General features: G+C 39.6%; 1 protein-coding gene across 50 annotated transcripts in view; it reads left to right on the forward strand.

The window, feature by feature from the left end:
* Positions 1 to 14360, forward strand: part of trdn (triadin) — a 462709-nt gene that overhangs the window by 243960 nt on the left and 204389 nt on the right. For all 50 annotated transcript variants that reach the window (XM_087980725.1, XM_087980732.1, XM_087980853.1 and 47 more), the window contains 2 exons: positions 3234 to 3284; positions 12863 to 12904. In XM_087980725.1, coding sequence (XP_087836851.1) covers positions 3234 to 3284; positions 12863 to 12904 — 93 coding nt within the window. The remainder of the gene's footprint in view (positions 1 to 3233; positions 3285 to 12862; positions 12905 to 14360) is intronic.

The following is a 14360-nucleotide window of genomic DNA, read 5'->3' on the forward strand; positions in this document are numbered from 1 at the left end:
AAAAATATGTCTAGAGCGCTCTGTAAATACTGACATGACACTTGGGAGATTCAGAATTGCAACTACAATGCTGACAGTCAAAAAAAAAGTATGATATATGGATTATGGAACTGTAGATCAGCTTTAAGTAATTGCAGTAGGGAATGTGCTCATCAGCACTTTGAGTGATACTGTCAATGCTCATATGAAATGCAGAATTATTCAGTGCCACTCAGCATGTTCTAAATATGCATAGACTACCTCATGAACCTGTCTCTAAAAATTTTTAAAGCACTAACTAAATAGATGGATGAAACTTTATGGGTTATAATGGGAACTGATAATTTTGTCCCAACATCACTTTGCCAACATTACTCAATAGTGGATGGCCATCTTATCAGCATACTTAGATGTACCTCCAGTACATAAACATAACACATCAGAATATCTGCAAGGTCTTGGAAGAAAATGATCAGACTCCACAGCTCTTACATGTGCACCTTTTCAGTCTTTAATGTTGTGTTTGGATTGAGCTCTTGTTTATGTCAGAGTCTTAAATTCAAACAGCTTATTTTGTTGACTTCAAATACCTTAGACCTTTACAGAACTTCTTGTACTTTTGTGGTCATACCTAGAAGTCACATTTCTATTCTCCAGTTCTCTTTGAAGGGCGGGAGTCAGTCACTTGACTCACTAGCTCCACCCAAAGGGGCAAAGTAATCAAGCACTGTCTCAGATTCAATGATCAGGCAGGTATAATCAAACACATATCTTATTACAGAATGTCCTGATTAAATACAGGAGACTGTAACATAGAAGAACTGTCAAAAAGTAGCCCCTGGTTAAGCCATAAAATGCATTTCTTAATGGAACAATTCAAACAATTGGTGAGTCTCTGAAGCACTGCAGTGGTACTACAGCTGCATTGTGTAATTTTCCCTTGACATGAATAAATGTAAAGTCTTCAATAAGCTTTAAACATAATTTATGCACTGACTATGAATGCTGACAGTGCTTGGAATTCATAGCAGATATTGTTGAGCACACTGAGCATTAAGTGAACGTTAGTCACCCAATATTCTGTGTTATCTAGGTGAGCAGTGCTTCTGGTACCATATAGATTACCAGTATTATGATGATTTAGTTGGGATTTCAGAAAATTGAAAATGATCAATATGAAAGGCTGGGACTTATTTTCTTTGGAGTGTAGGAAGTTGAGAAGTGGTCTTATGAAAGTATATAAAATCATGAGGAGTATAGATAAGGTTAATGATAGCTGTCTTTTCCCAAGGATGGAGAATTTCAAGATAAGGGTCACATTTTTAAGGTGAGAGGAGGGAGATTTAAAAAAGACATGAGGGGAACATTTTTTACACAGAGGGTGGTCCGTGTGTGGAATTAACTTCCTGAGAAAGTGGTGGATGTGGGTACAATTACAATGTTTAAAAGACATTTTGATACATACATCAATAGTAAAGGTTTGGAGGAATATGGGCTAGGAGCAGGCAGGTGGGACGAGTTCAGTTTGGGATTTTGTTTGGTATGAACTGGTCAGGCTCAAGGGTCTTTTTCCATGCTGAGTAGCTTTGAGTCTATGTGAAGTTTTTACAGAATGTCCTAATTCATAGGATATAGTTACCATTTGGACAAATATATTGGTTTAATAAGAGAAGCCAGAGGGTAATAAGTGGAAAATGACTCTGAAATTAAACAATGATAAAATACTACATATCATAAAAGATAACAGAATTGAAGTCCACAGGATTAAAAAGACAGTGGTTGATTTGGTACCAAACTAACTGCTTGGTTATTAAATTAGCTAAAGGACTGAAAGTTGAGAGATGTGGTGATTTGGTGATTATCAGCCTGTACAAACCACTAAGGGCGAGTACTTGGAGCAATATTTGAGAAGTATAAAGTTGAAGTATAAAGAATGAGGAGTTATGCCAAACATTTATAGAACACTAGGTGAGGTGAAAGATAATAAGTTAGATGGGCTAGATGGGATGTTCTAGAGTGTCAAATAGATTATTATGCAGCATTTAACGTAATGACGATAACGCAAAATTTAAATGATGTCAGAATGGTCCTGTTATGGTGCAGTGGTAGTGTCCCCACCCTGAACCAGGAGGTCTGGGTTCAAGTCCCACCTGCTCCAGAGATATGTAATAACATTTCTGAACAGGTTGATTAAAAATAGAGGTTGAAAGAGCAGAGGGTGGGCATAGGAACAAAAAGCTGTATATGGTCTTAGAATTTTTTTTATCGTGGCAAAGCCATGAAGTAGATCGTAGATGAGAACACGGAATACCTTTCTGTTTCTTTTCTGATCTATTTTTGATGGATTTTCTGTAATTCTGTGAATGGTGACTGGATGTATTTGCCAGAAGGCGGTTGGCTGTGTGTATTGAGCAATTGCCTCAACCTCCCAGACCATTTAAAATCATTCTTTCCCAGTAACTGAATAAAACTCACTGGTAATGATATAATGTATTCCTGGCATGCTTCTCTTAACGGATCAGATCAAACAATTGATGAATCTTTGAAGCACTGCTATGGTACTGCAGCTGCATTGTGTAATTTTCCCTTTATTTGAATAAATGAAAAGTCTTCAATGAGCTTTCAACATAATTTGTGCACTGACTATGAATACTGACAGTGTTTGGAATCCATAGCATGTCTTCTTGAGAACACTGAGCATTAAGTGTGTCTTAGTCACCCCAATACTCTGAGGTATCTACGTGAGTTATGTAATGACACAAGAGTACTGCCAAAAGGTTTTCAAGTAAGTATGTGATTATACAGTCAATAGAATAAATAGAATACTTTGTATTGCTAAATAAAGTGGATGGAGCATTACTGCCGAACCTATGGGTTTTGAGAACAAAGAAAATTTACAGCCGAGGAACAGGCCCTTCGGCCCTCCAAGCCTGAACCAATCCAAATGTACTGTCTAAACCTGTCGGTCAATTCCTAAGCATCTGCATCCCTTTGCTCCCCACCTACTCAGGCATCTGTCCAGACGCATCTTAAATGAATCTACTGTACCTGCCTCTACCACCTCTGCTGGCAATGTGTTCCAAATGCCCACCACCCTCTGTGGGAAGTACTTACCGCATGTATCCCCCTTAAACTTTCCATCTCTCACTTTGAAAGCATGGCCTCTTGTTATTGATTTAGTAAGACAATGGAGAATAGCCGTGATTATTTCAAAATGTCCTGCTTTTTAAAAAATATATACTTTCCTTCTATAGAACCAGCGGCGGCTGCAACTACAAAACAAAAAACAGCCAAAGATGCATCAGGTAAATTCTGCACATTCTAAAAATTTCTTGGTTTCTGGTGGGAATTAAAATACGATTATGCCACCTACTGGTCATAATAATTGGAAGAAATACAATATTGGTAATTTCTGTTAAACTGCACCATTTGCTGAAAGGTATAAATAATTTGCAAGGGTAAAATCTAATAAATATAAAAGATGCATTTATGGCATTTAATTTGCTTATTATTGTGAAAGAAAATAAGCAAAGTGAGTAATCATTTACACATTGTAGGTGAGGATTAATTATGTGTTGGAAGGAAAAGACAATCAAGTTTGAAACTAGTCTCCACTCTATTGTTTCTACTAATCTCTTCATACAATTTGCTGTTAATAGAACTTAGATTTGCATCAGGAATTAAGAGATTATGCTTGAAATGTCGACTCTGCTGCTTCCTGCATGCTGCCTGATTAGCTGTGTTTTTCCAGCACCACACTATATGTTTAATAGAGTAGTTGCATAAAATGCCTGGAATTTGGTCACCTGTTACAAAGAAGAGGAGCATAGATCAATGGGAACAGGTAGAGACCATTCAGCCTTTTCGGCCTGTTCTGCCATTCAGTGATATCAAGCTTATCTGTTGTCTAACTCCATATACCTGCCTTTGGCCCCCATTTCCCTGTGTTTACCTGTGTTTATCAAAAATTCATTAACTCAGATTTAAGATTAATGATTGATTCAGCGCCCACTGCCACTGTGGAAGAAAGTTGTGTGTAGACAAACTGATTTCAGTGAAAGTGACCAGGAAGTTTTGGACTGAGTGTCTTTAAAAAAAACACAATTGGTTCAATCATGACTTCTTATGAACGTATTATGTAGTTAGCCAGTTGTTACTTGTAATTACAGTCACATATGTTGACACTCAACTCCTTCTGAAATGGGCCAGCAAATCATTCAGTTGTAGTACGAGACGGAGACCCACCATTTTTTACAGGGTAATGAGGGAAGGGAAATAAATCCTTTACAATAACCTGATGATAATAAAAATAATGTAAATATCAATCAGCCTGAAATATCGTAGCAGGTGGATTGAGCGTTAGAGTTTGTGGCTTTGAAAATATTCTTCCATCCCAGACAAATATGGATGCTATGGTGTGTGGTCCCATCTGCTTGCAAGATCTTTCTGGCGGCAGATGGTAAAGAGGCCACTCCTGCAAGCTCTTTCCATTTAAAGATGTTGAGAGGATCCCTTAAGCTGGGGCATGGAGCTTCTAATGGCCATCCTACCTGCCACTGGGAAGCTGCCTCAACCCAGTTGGTGAGCCCAGTGTTGTCTTCCTCAATGCCAATTAGGCTAATTAGCCTAACCTCGGTTGTTTGTAAATTTCTAGAGTCCATCATTAAGGATGAGGTTTCTAAATTCTTGGAAGAGCAGGGTCAGATTAAAACAAGTCAACATGGATTTAGTAAGGGGAGGTCGTGCCTGACAAACCTGTTGGAGTTCTTTGAAGAGGTGACAAGTAGGTTAGACCGGGGAAACCCAGTGGATGTGGTCTACTTAGACTTCCAAAAGGCCTTTGATAAGGTGCCACATGGGAGGCTGCTGAGCAAGGTGAGGGCCCATGGTGTTCAAGGTGAGCTACTGGTATGGATTGAGGATTGGCTGTCTGACAGAAGGCAGAGAGTTGGGATAAAAGGTTCTTTTTCGGAATGGCAGCCGGTGACAAGTGGTGTCTTGCAGGGTTTAGTGTTGGGGCCGCAGCTGTTCACATTATATATTAATGATCTGGATAAAGGGACTGGGGGCATTCTAGCGAAGTTTGCCGATGATACAAAGTTAGATTGTCAGGCAGGTAGTACTGAGGAAATGGGGAGGCTGCAGAAGGATCTAGACAATTTGGAGGAGTGGTCCAGGAAATGGCTGATGGAATTCAATATGAGCAAATGCGAGGTCTTGCACTTTGGAAAAAAGAATAGAAGCATGGATTACTTTCTAAACGGTGAGAAAATTTGTAAAGCCAAAGTACAGAGGGATCTGGGAGTGCTAGTTGAGTATTCTCTAAAGGTAAACATGCAGGTTGAGTCCGTGATTAAGAAAGCGAATGCAATGTTGTCAATTATCTCAAGAGGATTGGAATATAAAAGCACTGTTGTGCTACTGAGACTTTATAAAGCTCTGGTTAGGCCCCATTTGGAGTACTGTGTCCAGTTTTGGTCCCCACACCTCAGGAAGGACATACTGGCACTGGACCGTGTCCAGCGGAGATTCACATGGATGATCCCTGGAATGGTAGGTCTATCATATGAGGAACGGCTGAGGATCTTGGGATTGTATTCATTGGAGTTTAGAAGATTAAGGGGAGATCTAATAGAAACTTACAAGATAATACATGGATTGGAGAGGGTGGATGCTAGGAAATTGTTTCCGTTAGGTGAGGAGACTAGGACCCGTGGACACAGCCTTAGAATTAGAGGGGGTAAATTCAGAACAGAAATGCGGAGACATTTCTTCAGCCAGAGAGTGGTGGGCCTGTGGAATTCATTGCCACAGAGTGCAGTGGAGACTGGGACGCTAAATGTCTTCAAGGCAGAAATTGATAAATTCTTGATGTCACAAGGAATTAAGGGCTACGGGGAGAATGCGGGTAAGTCGAGTTGAAATGCCCATCAGCCATGATTGAATGGCGGAGTGGACTTACTTCCGCTCCTATGTCTTATGGTCTTATAATGCCCCCTCCCTGTTGGTTATGTACTGTGGCCATTGCTCACACAACTTTGAGAATGTTGTTCAGAGGCAGAAATCTGTCAGGCTTTTCCTTTTTATCTCACCATCTCCATCTTATTGAGTTTTTTTGTGGTGTAATAAGAGTATAAAGAATGAAAAAGAGTTGCCTCAGGCTTTTCTCTTAAAGATGCATCTAATCTATATCTCTGCTATTGTATTAACTTCTCATCTGGCGAAGCCTCTCCTTCTGGTTATTGTCAACTTCTATTAATGTTGAACAAGAAGTAATAATGTTCTCTGATCAAGCATTAGTTTTGCAGAGTGGGACTTCATATGGTCAGGAAAAACAATGTCTGGAGACTTGCAGCTATCCGTTGCAGCTAGGAAGGTACTCACCATGATCAGCAAGGGCCAGGCTGGGTGAGACCAGGAAAGGAGTCAACACATGGGGATCATGGGAAGTAGAATGAAAGGATTGGCTGGGGTGGAGGAGGTGAGATGACTTTTGCTGCTATCCTTCCTTTCTTTCTGATACCAAGTACCTCCTCAATCTAGCACTGAGTGATCAACTATGTGCCACTCATCAATGATTGAATTTGACGACCAGCAGGAGTAGGATGATGATTTCAAGTAGAGGGTTGTACAAAAGTGTTTTAAAAAATTCTCAAGGTCAGGTTCGTAGGAGAGTAGTCTGACACAGAACAAACGACCAAGAGGCGAGTCTGCTAGAATATGAGCATTTTATTCCCCGCAGCGTCGCCACAACCAGGTCTCATACTTACAACGGGTCTGGCTTATACTCACTCTACATGTTACCGGAACTGGGAGCCGTCAGTTCTCGTAGAGCGGTTGCCAACAACCCACGCTCGGCGGTTAAACGTAACCCCGGAGCAGACTCACCGAACTGGAGACTTTTCCAGCTGATATACTCTTTTCCAGATATAAACATTCATGTGAACAGCAGAGCAAGGCTAAAAAACACATTCCATTCTGGTTACATACAGATAAGAAGATTCACACGGGGAGGTGTGTAATAAGATTCACACTGGACTAAGCAACACCTCCATTCCGGTTAGATTCACACATGTATTGGGACATAATTTTTAACCGTTTCACCACATTCCACTGCTTGGCCCAATACATGTGTTACATTATGATTCACACATGTATTGGGACATAATTTTACACCACATTCCACTGCTTGGCCCAATACATGTGTTACATTATGCTTAATTCAGTTCAATTCGTTTCAGTTAATTTCAGTTCAGTCAATTCAGTGTAGTTCAATTCAGCTCAGTTCAGGTCTGTTCAGTTCAATTCAATTGTGTTCAATTCAGTTCCGTCCATTTCAATTCAATTTAGCTCAGTTCCATTTTGTTCCGTTCAATTTGATTCACTTCAGTTCCACTCAGTTCAGTTCAGTTCAATCCCATTCAATTCTGTTAACTCCGCTTCAGCTTTTTGGACATGCCCACATCCTCCGCTGTACCCCAGGCAAGGGGTTCTTCGGCAGGACTGGGATCCTCTCAAGGGTGGACAGCAGCGACCCTGGGGTTCCTCCGGTCGCCCCCCACCATTTCTCAAACAAACTGCCACGTACATGCCCACATCCATGCCATCCCGGGACGGTCGGGACCTCCACAGTTTGTTCTTCTGGTTTCTTAGTCTTTTTCCAAAACATTGTTCTGTATCAAAATCTCTCCTCAATTGCGATTGACCCTGCTCGCAGCGCCAAATGTTTTAAAAAATTCTCAAGGTCAGGTTCGTAGGAGAGTAGTCTGACACAGAACAAACGACCAAGAGGCGAGTCTGCTAGAATATGAGCATTTTATTCCCCGCAGCGTCGCCACAACCAGGTCTCATACTTACAACGGGTCTGGCTTATACTCACTCTACATGTTACCGGAACTGGGAGCCGTCAGTTCTCGTAGAGCGGTTGCCAACAACCCACGCTCGGCGGTTAAACGTAACCCCGGAGCAGACTCCCGGGTCTGGCTTATACTCACTCTACATGTTACCGGAACTGGGAGCTGTCAGTTCTCGTAGAGCGGTTGCCAACAACCCACGCTCGGCGGTTAAACGTAACCCCGGAGCAGACTCACCGAACTGGAGACTTTTCCAGCTGATATACTCTTTTCCAGATATAAACATTCATGTGAACAGCAGAGCAAGGCTAAAAAACACATTCCATTCTGGTTACATACAGATAAGAAGATTCACACGGGGAGGTGTGTAATAAGATTCACACGGGACTAAGCAACACCTCCATTCCGGTTAGATTCACACATGTATTGGGACATAATTTTTAACCGTTTCACCACAAAAAGCCTTCTTGCCCCTGACTTGTTGATAATGATATTGACCTCAAAATACATAACATTGTTGGAGTGTAGATCCCTCAGATAACCAGAAAGTTGCAGAGTCAATGATTAAATACCACTGTGTATTGAAGAAATAGCCGTGGGTATTTGGTAAAATTATCTTTCATCACTTTTAAAATCAATAATTGTCATCTGTGTAGGAAATGCAGCAGTGATTTTGACAAGAATACTTAACTAATTAACGCCAACATTTTGAGTCCAGGATTGGTTGACAGAATTGCTTCTGAGCATAAAACACCATAATGGCTTTGGTTTCTGATTTCAGAGTCGAGAATGCTAAACTACCCAGTTTTATTTCATTTCAACAATGACAACGTAAAGATGGTGACTTCTCTTATTTGTTTTCCATTCTGAGTGAGAAACCAATTTGCTCATCACTACAGTTACTTAGTGCGCTTACTGATTGAGTCACAGATTAGTTGATGTCACGGTTACCAGTAATTCTGGTACAGTAATCATCACTATAGTCTCCTCCTAACACAACACTGCTTTGAAGTCCTGACAAAAGCCAATTATTCATTTTCGTCCTTCTCAAGCAAGTTGCAATATCTGCCACATTTCCCACTATCATTCTCCAATATTTCCTGGCCATCATTCAATTGAATGAATCTGCATTCTTCTGTTTCTATTCTTATCTATCTAATTATAACAAGAGAACGACCTACAGGGATTTCTTTCTCATTCCAACACTGTTACTTCTGGCATCCCACAAGGATTCATCCTTAGCATCCTCCTGTTTCTAATGCATAAGCTACCACTTGGTGACATCAAGATGTTTGGATGTGCAAATGCTATAAGTTACTGACCACAAACTGGGATTTGGACACTTGGATTAGCCAGGATAGCTAATTTTTGGCTAGAATAGAAATGATGAGCCAAATAACCTCTTTTCACCCTGTGGATTTTCTATAAAGGCTGCACATCCTCTGAAGCAGATTTAAAGATGGGGCTAAGGTATGTATTGGCCAGTGGGTGCTGCACCCAACTCCCTATAACTTCATTTACCTCTGGAAGATTTCCACCATGAAGACAAACACAAAACATCTGTTCAAAGCCTCTGCTGTTTCTTTTGGTTTTTTTCCTAATCAACCTGTTCTGGAGCAGGTGGGACTTGAACTGGGCCATTTCTCACGTTGATGAACTGATAAAGGAAAACACACTGTAGATGTTAACTACCACCTTTAGTTACTCATCTTCTATTCAGATCTTCGTAAAAGCTCTTACTACCAGCTTCTATATTTTGTAGCTTTCTTGCACACTCCACTTCCTGCTTTTTTGTTAACTTTGAGTCATTCTTTGTTGGTTCTCTAAGGTTTGTTCTGACCTATCATTAATCCCTGCTGATTTATACAGTGCTTATTTTTCAACTTAATCATATACTAAATTGCCTATTTAACTATTCACTCTCAATGGAAATCTCTGACTAATGGCTGGAGTGTAAATCAGTGATCGGAAATGGTGCAGAACTTGCCAGTCTGTTTTTTTTCCCATTGGGTTCTCTTCTCCACCTGTTGAACTTTCCTTTTTCTGATTCCATGTTCTAATGCCCCTCTAATCAGCCCATGTCCAGAGATCATGGTCATTGGTGACTGTCTCCCAGTTGTTAGTGTTAAAGCCTGCCATCTTCTTGCTTGCAGGTGTCCTTATAGTGAAGGTTTGAACACATAGCAGATTTTGACCAAGTGGCCAGTTCATTGTAGTGAAGTTCTTTGAATGTACAGCCACTATCCATCTAATAAACATGGCAGAAGTAGCTCAGAAGTCATTTGGCTTAGCAATGCTTGCAGGCTAATGTAATTAGTATACACAAGAATCCCTGAGATTGTGACCTTGTCTTGTCGAGAAATGTTGAGGATACATCTGAAACAGCAAAGGTGAGATCTGTTCAGCTCTCTATGCTGCATAGCAAACGTTGCTCTGGTCTTGTCACTGTAGAGGACTATAGAGGACACAGATATGGTAGTCTCGTGTATTGGTATTTTTACAACACTTTCTGCTCAACTTGCACCTATTGGCTACAGCTTTTACAAATCATGTTGATTACAGCATCAAGTGACAGAATGCTTGAGATTGTAGAGCCTACATAGTGAAACTATCAACAACCTCTAGTGTCAGATAATCAGTACTGATACATTGCATGACAGCAAGATCTTAAGCCATGCCTTTAATTTCCTGATGCCAATGGTCAAACCAAAAATTTTATTGACATTGTAGAGGCTGTCCATTTCCTAGATTACAGCAGTTGTCTGATGAGGACATGGTGCACCTTTCAGTTTTTGATCTCAGGCAAACAACCCTGTAAAGTTTTCTGTCAGTTCTGGTATGCAAGTAGACATCATCTGTCGATGAATGAAAGCGAATGACAGCAGCAACGAGAAGAGTATACTGGTGTCAGAACACAATTCTGTTTTGCCCCACTGCATATTTCAAAGGGTTCTGAAGATCTGATACTTCCCTGTCATGGCTGACTTTACCCACCATGTTGTCATGGAAACAGTAGATCACGCAGAGCAGTTTTGGAAGGTATTCAGCTTAAATAGACTGTCTTTACCGCTGTGGTTGAATGCCTTGGTTAGTTGATAGCATTTCTCCCATTACTGCTCGACTGATAAGATCATGTCAGTTGTGCATCTGCCAGCTCTGAAATCAGGATTTAGGATAGATACATTCAACCAAGATCAATAGTTTGATGAGGGCAACATGGACAAATATCTTAATCTAAACTGCTTGGCAGGGGGATTTGTTGATAATTGTTACAATTGTTGTGGTCACTGTTGTTTTTGCACATGGCCACAATCATTGCATTAGGTAAATGGGGTACTGCTCCATCCCTCTAGCACAGACAGTTCATACAAATATAGCAGGACTACTGGTTTACCATCCTTGATTACGTTAAGCAATGTAGTGTTAGCATAGATCCATGGCAAATGAGTCAACAGTGTTATTAAGCATTGAAGATTTGATGTCTAGCTCTTCCACAAATTATTCCAGATAAGGGTGAATAAATTCTTGTCCTTTCACTCCTGAGGCTGCTATAGCAAAACTTAAAGTGTTTAAACGGTTATGCTTTTTTAAAATTTAGTATATATTTGCCAATGTATGAAGCTAGATATAAAGCGCTAGAAAGCTAGTACAGAGTTTCTTTTAATTTAAAAATGACTCACTAAGTTAAAAGTATAAATATAATTACTGCCAAAACCCATCCTGAATACCATGAAAAACACACACATAAACACACAAAGAACATACACAGCAACACACCCGCACTTGAGCGCGCATATAAACAGACAGTTGCAGGATTGGGAAAGTGAAATTGAGGAAAAGTTAAAGTGCATTTGTAATAAATATTCCATGTTCCAGTGTGGATCATGAAGTATTTTGTTTGTAGCCAAGCTGATTGTTCTTCTGGAGATGATCCCTTTTCAACTGCAAGCTTCATCCAGAGTGGGTGATATGGCATTTAAAGTTCCTGTTACTTTTGAATTTTTTATCTGCGATGTATTCCAACTTCTAACTGAGTTAGAAACAAGCAGAAAGAATGCTGCAGTAACTTAGCAGATCTAGTAGAATCTGTGGAAATAAAAACAGTTAACATTTCAGTATGTCTCTTCCTCAGAACAGAGATAGAGCTGAAGCTTGATAAACGAGGCATGTTGACAGTGCCTCAAGATGATATCACTGCTAAAAACGTATACTCTTCCAGATGCAGGAATGCCTCCTTTCTCTGTACAGTGACTACTTTGGAACTATCCATCTTGACAAAAGCTGTCAAGAACAGCTAAAAGTGTCTAGATGTGTTGCAACATATCCAAACAGGTTGAATACAAATATTTCAAAGGGTTTATGTACATTTTTATGCATAACCTTCTCTACAGTTAACATCCTCAAAGAGCAGCTGACGCCCTACAAAATGATCCCTGACAACCTCCTTCACCCAAAGAATCTCTGACCCCCACATTTCTGAGAGTTGTCTCCACTCTCCAAAGTGGTATCATAGCAATTTAAAAGAAATACTCTGAGAACAGACTTGTTTTTTGCTGATGTGATATCTGCGCTCTGGGTTCCAGACACCAAGGACTTAAAATCCAATTTCAGTGGAGGCAATTGTTTGTTTAAATAAAAATCCAGGCTTCGAACTTAATAGAGGAACCCTTAGAATAACACGTTTTCCTGAACAAAGGATTGGTTTTTCTTTGTCATAAACATGCTGTATCTTAATGTTGCATCTTTGAATTAGTTTTCTGAATTGTTTGAACTGAATTTCAGAATTTGTATCTTGTAATATTTTCCAGCAAATTGTATTGTGTGATAGTGAGATGTTCAATTTACTTACCAGGAAAAACTAACAATCTTAACAATGAGTATTTTTAATATGTCTGCCTGAAGAGAATTTGCACCTGGTTATCAAGGTTCTAAGAAATGTTTCATAGATACCTCATATGCAAGGCAGAAGAAAAATGTTATTGCTGTTTGCAATGATTACAGTATTTTTTTCATTCTTCTTTCTTTTACAGTCAAACCTGCAGCAGCAGTGAAATCAGAGAAAGGTATTAAAGGTAGCTATGATAATCTGGTTTTCTTATTATTCTAATAGTTACTCTAGCACACAAATTCTTAGGACTTGTTAGTAAAGGAAATAGATCTCACCAAACTTTATTTCATATATTTGCATGGACTTGTAATTGATATGCTTAAAATACTTCAAGGATTTTACTGTTTCAGAACATTGCACATAGGCATTACTGTAACAATACCAGAGAAATATCTTTTCACTTGAGGTCAAAATAATAGCACCAATATTACATATACATAACATTCATTGCATTGTTCTGTCATCCACAACAAACTATTCTATTTCATAGAAAGTTAATTCGCATCTTTAATGCTAGTCATCTCCCTGTGCCAATAATTTTTCTTCACTGCAAATAAATAATATATATTATAAAGTAACAGTTCCAGTTCTCTGGGAATAAATTGAAAATTGTTTGTCTCACAATGGTGCATATTTAGCAGGCAATAATCCTGAATCCACTGTAAGAGAACAATCTCACTTTATTACAACATCCACTAGAGGGATTGCTAAGATAACATTGGTTTGGGCACCAATTAGTGTAGTGCTTTTAAATTTTTGGAGAGTATTATAGATTAAACATTTTAAACCGAAGGGAGTACATCATGTAGATCAGTAAAATGATGCAAAGATATGAATCAATGCTGCTGTCTGTTTCATCTGAGATTTTCCAATACTGTGAGAAGAACAAGTACAAAATACAGTATCTCATGGAGAACTCTATCAGAGAGCAGTGGTGTTGGGGTCAGATAGGACATACTTCCTTTTACAGTGCTAGCTACTGTATTCTGGCAGGTTAAAGGTCTAGCTTTTAAGTGTAGGTTCAGTGAATGAATGAGTAAATTGATGAACGAGGTTATGGGTGAGTGAATGACTGGATGATGGGTTGGCCAGTGAATGGTTAGGTCGGTGGTATGGGAAAAATATGTGGTCAGGTGTAGTCACAGTTACTTTTCAGATGAAGTGTGAAGTGTCTGAAGATGATTTGCCACCTGTGTTTTGAGAAACTGAACTGCATCAATGGAAAAAATGAAGTAGTCATATAGATGCATGTTACATGTTTACCAAGTAAAAACAACCCACGGTTTTAGTACTGTCACTTCTTACTCGAGGCAGGAGCTTTCTGAGCGGCTGGCCCAAGAGTTGGACCCTAAGGAAAGTTCAGAAAATCGGCTACCGTTTATGGACAAACTTCATACAAAAGATGATCTGTTAAATGCATACAAGGCGTGATTGAGCTTTGGTAAATTTAGAAATATGAACAGTTATTCCAAGAAGAGTATGCCTCAGTTTCCTGGTGGGACATATAAATCTAAAACAGACCAGTGGCTCTGGGTTCTGAAGAGAAACTTGGTGGTCAAGATGTTTGTGGGGATGTGCCAATGACAGGAAAAGTGATCTTGAATATCTTCTTAGTTCTTTTAACATGATACTCCTAGGAA

Source organism: Chiloscyllium plagiosum, unplaced genomic scaffold (genome assembly GCF_037043375.1).
Source record: "Chiloscyllium plagiosum isolate Xiang-an unplaced genomic scaffold, Cpla_swu_hap1 HiC_scaffold_3, whole genome shotgun sequence".
NCBI classification, from domain to species: Eukaryota; Metazoa; Chordata; class Chondrichthyes; order Orectolobiformes; family Hemiscylliidae; genus Chiloscyllium; species Chiloscyllium plagiosum.